The sequence below is a fragment of the Elephantulus edwardii genome, unplaced genomic scaffold, assembly GCF_000299155.1.
Source record: "Elephantulus edwardii isolate Elephantulus edwardi_28Jun2011 unplaced genomic scaffold, EleEdw1.0 scaffold00034, whole genome shotgun sequence".
Lineage (NCBI taxonomy): Eukaryota > Metazoa > Chordata > Mammalia > Macroscelidea > Macroscelididae > Elephantulus > Elephantulus edwardii.
The window spans coordinates 21,768,349-21,777,057 of NW_006399784.1; the positions used below are offsets into that span (position 1 = coordinate 21,768,349).

General features: G+C 39.7%; 1 protein-coding gene across 1 annotated transcript; it reads right to left on the reverse strand.

Moving 5' to 3' along the window:
• Positions 1–3,336: 3,336 nt before the first annotated feature.
• Positions 3,337–6,804, reverse strand: LOC102876691 (40S ribosomal protein S3a-like). The gene is made up of 6 exons (XM_006884481.1): positions 6,739–6,804; positions 6,006–6,109; positions 5,485–5,672; positions 4,139–4,347; positions 3,634–3,743; positions 3,337–3,515 (listed from the first exon to the last, which is right to left on the reverse strand). The coding sequence occupies exons 1-6, from the start codon at positions 6,798–6,800 to the stop codon at positions 3,394–3,396; spliced, it is 795 nt and encodes a 264-aa protein (XP_006884543.1). The 5' UTR covers positions 6,801–6,804; the 3' UTR covers positions 3,337–3,393.
• Between the last annotated feature and the right edge of the window lie 1,905 nt (positions 6,805–8,709).

The window sequence follows — 8,709 nt, forward strand, 5'->3', positions numbered from 1 at the left end:
TGATTCGACAGTACAAAAGGAAAAAAAAAATTAATTTCAGATGTTATGTGCTGTCAAATCGCTTGCGACTCTTACCGACCCTATGTACAGTGGACCTGCTCTGTCCTGCGCCAATCACACTGCCTCCAACACACCCATCCCGATTACCCCAGCCACTGAATCAAACCACCTCATAGACGGTCTTCCCCTCCTGCACTGTCCCTCTCCCAGGACCAGTCCCTCCTTACAGCATGTACATGAGATGAAGCCTCAGAATCCTTGCCTCCAAGGAGCCGCCCGGGTTAACCCTCTCCAGGATGAATCTGTTTTCTTGGCAGTCCATAGTACCTCTCCAGGATGAATCTGTTTTCTTGGCAGTCCAGGGTATATTCAATACTCTTCTCCAGCACCACAGCTCAAAGGCATCAATTCTTCTTCTATCCTCCTTGGTCATTGTCCAACTCTCATGCATAACAAGTGATTGCAAAGACCATGGCCTGTTATCAGACACACCTTTGTCTTCAGAGAGACACCAATGCTCTTCCATACTTCAGAGAGGTCATTAACAGCAGACTTTGCAATCGCAATATGTCTTTTAATTTCCGGGCTGCTGGTGCCAAGTGTTGACTGCGGAGGCAAGCAGACTAAAGTTGCTAATAATCTCAATCTCTTCACCATCCACATCCATCCTGATGCTGCCAGTTGGTCCAATGGTGAGAATCTGTTTTGACATTGAGCCTCAATCCATATTGAAGGCTGCAGTCCTTGACCCTCTGTAGAAAGCGTTTAAGGTCCTCCTCAGTTTCAGCAAGCAGGGTTGTGTCACCTGCATTAACGCAGATTTGTTGATAGATCTTCCACCAATCCTGACACCACACATTTTAAATTGTCAGTCAGCTCTGGTGGCCTAGTGGCAAGAAGAGTCATTACAATCTGGAAGGCATGCTCTTCCAATCTACCAGCCACTCTGCTAAGGATGGATCATCTCCCATGCAATTAACTGCCTCTGAAAATCCACTGGAGGATCAGCTATGGTTCACTTCCAACTTGATGGTACACAACATGCATCAGTTGGCTCAAGGCCACCTGAAAACAGTAGTACCTAAAATACATTTTACCACCAGATGCTCAGCTAGAGGAAAGGCAATCTCCTCCTCTACCAGTCAGATCTGATTTGACGGTACACACATACAAAAATAGTAAAAAACAAAACAAAGCAAAAACCATTTTAAATGGTTAAGTAGTTACAAAGAATTTTAGTCTCAGGAAGTGCTTGAGATCAGGTTTACCATTTTAGATGTTAAATTGTGCCCTCAACTCTCACCTCCAAATGTTTTAGAAAGTTTAACACCTTTCTCTTACTGCCTGCCTGAATTGACTCTTAAGTGACTGGGTTTCAGGTGCTGTTAATGAATGGCAAGAGATGGAAAGTTTTTCTGGTAATTTCATTTGAAAATGAGATTATGCTAATTGACTGGCTGCATTACGGTTACTGTTAATGCAGCAGGATTTACAGTGTGGGTTTTAAAGGAATGAAGTCTGTTTCACTAACTGGCAGAGTTGGTGGTTTTTTGGTTCTTAGTCAGAAACCAAATTCCATAGCCTCGTTTTAAGTCTTTCAACTCTTTTGCTTCAACCTTGGCTGGGGCCGCAACAGCCACAGATGCAGATAAATCAGCAAGGTGGGCCTTGACCTTTTCAGCCAGTGGGAAGGTGTACTCAATCTCCACAAAGCCAGGACTCACTTGTACCCGATGACTGAGTGGGGTCCTGAGGTCACAGTTGGGTAACTAATCTGCCCACATATGCTGGCAATTGAGCAAATATCCTCCAGGAAGCAGCCATGCAGTTGTTTCAGATGTTAAAACACTTCAGCTGCCTCTAGGGTCAAACACCTGCTGTTAAGATCAGCCTGTTAAGAAAGGGAGTGTTTGGCAAAGCGCCTCGATCAGCTATGGTTCTGTTATGACCTTGTCTCCAGTCATATCAGCTGCACATCACTCAGGATAGGCTTTCAATGGTGCCTCTAGAGATCTTGGTGATGTCCAAAGCCTGAAAGGTCTTCTTAAGGACCAGAGCAGTGTTCTGGGCTGATAACATCACATGGAGAAATGGAACGTGCACGGCCAGCAGCTCTAACTCATCTCAGTGGAATGTTTGGTGAACACAATCCCTTATTGGAATGTGGGAGTATCACATGGCCTCTTCAATTAAAATATGGTGTCAGGACCAAAGGAAACTCAACCTTGCTTGCTTAAAGTGAACTTTTCAGGCTTACTGCAAAAGATGAAAGACTACACACTTCAACATAGACTACAACCCAGTTCTCAATTAAAAACCCCTCACCCTTGAGTCACTAGGCAGTATCATGATGTTAAATGCCACTGAGTCAAGTACAACTCATAGCAACCCTATGAACTAATCATTTGAACCCTGTTCTGTACCACTGAGCATCAAGACATGGGAAAGATCAGCACCCTTGGTACCAGTTAAGAAATCAAGGTGTTGTGTTGAGGAAGATCCGTTACCTAGGTCCTCTCCAAAGTTTTTAAGATCAAGAATGTCATTTAAAACACAACGAAGTGTCTAATCCAAGCCATGGTCCTTTCAATTGCTAAACTAGACAATATGTAAGGACAAAAGAAACAGCGTTTTTTGAGTAGTGCTGGGAGTGCTGAGTACTTCTTGAAGAGCTGCTCTTATGTGCCATCAACGTAGAACTAACATCCCCACCATTTCAGCTCCTTTTAGAAGTTGTAGAGCAGATGGAGTCAAACGCTAAGCCTTTGGGCTGGCACAACTTAACACTAACACATAAGAGCTCCCTCCCAAAAGCAGGGATTCCCAGTTACATATTAGACTGTAACCTGTGCCAAGAGAGCCCCCAAGATATTTTTCCAAGATACTTAAATACAGCTCAGGGCAAAAGATAGGACTGGAAAAAAAGAAAATGTTAAGTCAGTGTGATCTATTACCCTTTTATTTCTAACAACATACATCTGTGTTCTCTAGTCTATCGCCAGAGTTTAAAAAAACAAAGGCAAAATTCCATACCCCATCCTCCTTGCATGTAGTGAATCAAACTCTAGTCCCAGGAGCCAGCAGCTTATTTTTAGAATAAGGATTATGATGTATTTTTATGTTTGGAAACCATGTAAAATGGTAAATAGTACCCTTTTCTAACTATTTACCTAATAGGTAAAAAATTCTTAAGATGTTGCTGCAGTTTTAAATTGACGACCGTGCTTAGAAACATTTTTTTTGCTGTCACAGCCGTTATTTGTGGGAACGTGTTAAATCCTGTCAGAGGTAATTTCAGAGCATCTGACCCATGAAACCGTCTTTTTAAAAAAATTCCAGAAGCACCGCATCACAAATAATAATTTTTATTTGTAATTATTAAAAGGCTGAATTTTAAACAGATTCTTGAACTGGTGGCTCATAACCATCAGCTCGTTCAACTTTTGCACCTGTCTCATCTCCAGTAGCTTTTCCAGAGCTACCACCTTCACCATGAATCTCCATGAGTTTGCCCACTATAAGGAAGGAAGGAAAACAACTTGTTAGTTTGGGAGGTTTTGTTTTTGTTTAAAAAGATAAGCCATTATCTACTGTGAACAACTATTATTTTCATGAATTCTGCAATTCACTTACATTCAAACTTGGGCTTCTTGAGCATTTTTACTTTCCTAACAAATACATCATGGAGAGGATAAATAGATTGGCAAGCCTTTTCTATGTCTTTTCCAATGCTGTCTGGAATCCTGCAAACCAATCATAAAGTTAGACGGAACTCACACATAAAAGTAGTATTTCCTCCTTTTAAAAGGAAAAAACCCCCATATATTTACCCACACTTTCAATACCTAACTCATCTAACCCGCATAAATCCTCACATAACATTTTACAGATAAAGGTTAAGTGATCTATAGTGCTAAATACTTGTAAAATAGCCTTCTAAAAAAAGCCTATGTTCAACCCTAATGACTTTTATACGAACTGTAATTCACATGGGAACATCAGAAAAATGTAAGATTATCAGTGGACATCAGCTGGGACCGAAACAGGTTTTCATCACTTATTCCCACATGTGATTATAGGTTTTCTTGTTTTCCCTTCACATTCGAGAAGGAAAAAAAAAAAAAAAAGAGTAACTTACAATTTATTGACCACCTCTTTCAAGTCATTTGTCTGCACCTCTCGGGTCATGATTTCCATCATTTTCTTCCGGATTTGGCGGACCTGTTGGTGCTGAGCATAAGATGTCTTCCGAATCTGATTGTTGCGTTTTTTTGTAAAACCAACACAAAATAGACGGAGCAAATAACCATCGGTGGTTTTGACATCAACATGTGCTTCAATCATGGTCTAGGGACAAAACAAAACACAAAATTCTCATAAACATTAATATAAATTTTTATTTCTCAGGATCCAATAGATTTTTTCAAATAAAATCACTAGTACAACACGTATTTGTCTAGTTTATAATATCCACATCCTTTTAGATAAATCACCTGTAATTATTCTGAATTCTCACTGTCCTTCATACCGAATTAAATATAAACTCCTCTCAACAACTTCTCCTAAATTCTCAATTTCATCATAGAATTCCCACTGCACTCATCCCAAAGAAAACTGTAAGAGAAAGATTCTGAGAAAGCACAGAACTCTCTATGAACATATTTTTTTTTTTAAATTTACACCCCCCCTAAATTTCATACTTTGTATAGAATTAACTTTATATTTCAAGCCATTCATCTGATAGATTGATTGATGGTTACCCTTTATTGGCTTTTGTAAGGCTGTAAATCTTAACAGCATTGACAGACTGATCGGGTCAATTTTCCTGTTAACAATCCAACACATAACCAATTTCAGGCTTGTCTTATTCATTATAGCAAAGTGATCTTTAAAATTCTAGAAATAAAAACCCGTTAGGGAATGTCAGAGAGAAATGTAATGGTATAATCACAATGTATCATATGGGACCGAAACATTGTCATCATTCATTCCCACATACAAAATATTCCTAAACTCTATGGTTGTTGGCTCCATATATATCTTAACCAATGACATTATTTCCTGCAACACTAATGTTTACAGAGTATTTTCTATATGTATCTTCCTTTTACAAACAGAAACTAAGCTTTAGATACAACTAAGAAACATCCAAGAGTTCAACCTGTCAGTACTGCCAAAGTTAACACATTAGCCAGTAAAATTCATCAGTTTTAAGTCCAAAGTGACCAAAAGAAACACAATACACCACAGTCCTTATCAGACACAAATTCATGAAGTTAACACATCTTAATATAAACTATTAAATGGACACAATTCAAAAGAGATAAAGTAAATATTCAGAGTGTGTTCACTGCTATTGCTCAAATTTAGCAACACAAAGTCCAGAACAAGCACTCAGTAACAACATACTCAAAAATGACATCTTAACTATTTCCTACCTGCCATCCTAGCATCACAGCATATACTCTAAAGGTTTGAGCTCACCTGCCATTTTTTGACCATGGAGCACATTTTGTCGCGGGTAAGATCCATGCCATGGAAGTTGGTGAGGCAGTTTTTGCCTTGAACATCCTCAGTAATTAGCTTGAATTTTCTAAACGCAACTTCGTCATTTTGCAAATCAGCAAGGCTCACTTCAAAAACACGACCCTTTAGTCCATCAGAAGCAATTTCTACAAAATAAGAAGCAATTGCTTTATTAGCACAAGGAACCACAGGAAAATTAAGCAGAAGAAAAAATTACCTATAGATGCAATCTTCGCGCATAAGAGTTTATATGCTAACCAGTAGTAATGGCTTAACTTTGTTACTAAATCTTGTTAAGCAATGATTTAAATTCTCACCAAGCACAACTCTACACTACATTATTTTCTTAATCTATTAGTACTATTTTGCTTTTAGATTGCTATACATATGTATTTTACCAAAAAGCAGCACCGCAGAACCAACAAAGCAGTGCTATAATGTACTGTCTCTAGGAAAATGAACAAACCTAAAATACTCACTGGTTCCTTGAGTCCTTGTGACTAATGTCTTCCCAATATTTCTTATATTGAACATTGCTGGCGCCTTTACATCATACCAATCTTTCTTAGAAAATGGATCAACCCTGTGTTTAAAAAAATAACGAAACAAACATTTACGCTTTAGTGCAGATCATGGAACTATCACCGTTAAGCTTTATTTTATTTTGTTCATTTAATAAAAGCGTGGTAATTTTCCCTCGGTATTTTAAACCGGAATTTACATATGCTGTGATAACCACCCACACTGTGAGACGAGGAGCATGAATGAAATTTCCCACTGGGTGAATCCACCATGTTCGTTTCAATAAACCGGCTTTGCCTTCCAGTAGCAAGGATGTCTGGTGAACTTTATGTGACCCTTTACGGGCTCACAGGAACTCACAGGCGCCCCTAAATCGCGATGCACGCTGACAAATATACAGTAATAAAAAGCACGTTCATAAACTTCAAAAGTTGGAAGGCCAGAAAAGATCTGCGAGATTACAACAGGAACACAGCAAGGTCGAATATTTGGGGCAATCAGGTTTCCACGTGTGAAAGGAAGACCCACGCAATCAGCGTAAGGAAACTGACCGGACTAGGAGCACCAACTAGACAGGGCCCTTGCAATCCGACAGGTATCCGCACCATCCGACTCACGCCATGCTCTAAACCCTACCGAACAACTACATGAGGATCCTAAAAAGCCCAAATCGCAAAAATCATTACTTACACTTTCTTCTTGGCTCCTTTTTTGCCACCTTTTGTAAGGCGCTTGTTCTTGCCAACCGCCATGGTGGTGCCGAAGGAATGAAAAGGAAGGAAGTACAACTCGCGCGAGTCTTACGAGTACGGGACTGGGTGGGCCGAGACGTATGCGTGACCTTTGTTCCTGCGTTACTCCGACCTGAGGAAGATTGCTCCGGCTGAGAATTTCCTCCGACTGTAGTTTGGACAGCGCCCTCATGCGTGAGGAGGCCGCGTATCACGCTGCAGGCCCATCACTGAGAGGGCTGCTCTCTGAAGGCTGGGAGCATTTGGCATCTAATTTACCAGTAATTAAGGTCTCACTGACACTCGAAAGAAAGATTCTACGTAAGGAGAACCCCCCTTTCTCAACTGATTTCAAAGCAGCTTGTCTTCTAACCCTACAAATTTATTTTCTTCGCAAGAGTATGGCCTTGGAATCAGACAACAAAGCCAGATTCGACACTCGAGTTTCTTCATCTGTCAAATGGGAATGTTTTTAGATGTCTTTGAGTCTACTTGTGATAGGGTGGTACTGAATTCAGAATTCTCTATGTATATATCAGTTATGGAACTATAGTTATATAGTTATAAAACTGACATCAGTTTTCTCCAGCCTGCAAGGCTAGTTGACCTTAGAATTTTTAATATCCTTTCTTTAATCTGTTTATCAGAAGAGGAGATACATCTCCTAAATTAGCTATTAACTCTTTGAAGCTGTTTTCCCAGTTTGAACTCAAGATCACCAATAAGAAGTTAAAGTGAGCTCCCCTTCCCCTCCATCTCAACGCCCCTGTTCAGCATGAAGCAGCCAGAGAGAGAGTCTGTGGCCCTATTCCCAAATGGGGAACCCACAAATAACTCCCCCAAGAATCAACCCAGATGATTGTCTTATAGATATAAGACATATAAAAAGAGGGGGGAAAATAGGGTGGTACTAATAAATTTAGTATTCTCTATGTTTGTATGTATCAGTTATGGAACTATAGTTATACAATTGTAAAACTAGCATCAGTTTTCTCCAGCCTAAAAGGCTAATTACTTGACCTGAGAATTCTTAGTGACCTTTCTTAATCTGTCTGTTTATCAGATGAGGAGATGCATCTTTTAAATTAGCTGTTAATTCTTTGAAGCTGTTTTTCCCAATCATAGGTAAATTGTAACTTAATCTGTCTGTAAATTCTTTAATTTTATGAACAAAAGTCAGCTCCACTATGTCTAAATCCATTGCTGCAATTCTCATGCCAGTCCATCTTCCTGAAGGTCGTCGTCTTCTCTAATTATCCATCTTTCTAAGGAAAATGGAGGCAAAAAGCAAAAACGCATAGCTGTCACATGAGCACAACAAAGTGTTCTGGGATTCTTATTCTTTTCAGTGTTAGCCAGAATTTGTTGTGATCCACACAGTAAAATGCATTTGCAGAGTCAGTAAAACACAGATCTTGTATTCTTACTTGTATTCTATGATTTCAGCCAAGACCCATCTGACATCTGGAAATTTCTGAGAGTTCTCCACTAATGTGTTTGCTGTCCTAGCTGTTTGTAAATGATCTTCAGCAAGATGTTACCTACGTGTGATATTAATGATGCTGTTTGATAATTTTAAATTCTGTTGGGTCAACTTTGTTTTTTTTAAACTTTACTTTTTTATTTGTGTGTGTGTGTGTGTTCCGTCAAATCAGATCTGACTGTTACAGGAGGAGATTGTCCCTCCTCCAGCAGAGCATCTGGTGGATTTGAATCGCTCACTTCTGGGATTGCAGGGCAGCTTCTTGCCACTAGGCCACAAGAGCTTGCCTGGATCAATTTAAAAAAAAAAAAAAAAGGGAATAAGGATCTCTTCCAGTCAGTTTGCCAGGTAGCTATCATCCAGCTTTCCTGGTATAGAGTGGTGAGCATATCTAGGGCTGCTTGTTTGTTGGAATATCTCAACTACTATTCCATCTATTCCTAGGGA

Bases quoted from the DNA above. Each gene is read 5' to 3' on its own strand.
- LOC102876691 (XM_006884481.1), bottom strand. From the start codon at position 6,800: ATGGCGGTTGGCAAGAACAAGCGCCTTACAAAAGGTGGCAAAAAAGGA. The intron at 6,110-6,738 runs GTAAGTAATGAT...TTTTAAACACAG, and splicing joins AAAGGAGCCAAGAAGAAAGT to GGTTGATCCATTTTCTAAGA. The intron at 3,516-3,633 runs GTAAGTGAATTG...CCTTCCTTATAG, and splicing joins CAAGAAGCCCAAGTTTGAAT to TGGGCAAACTCATGGAGATT.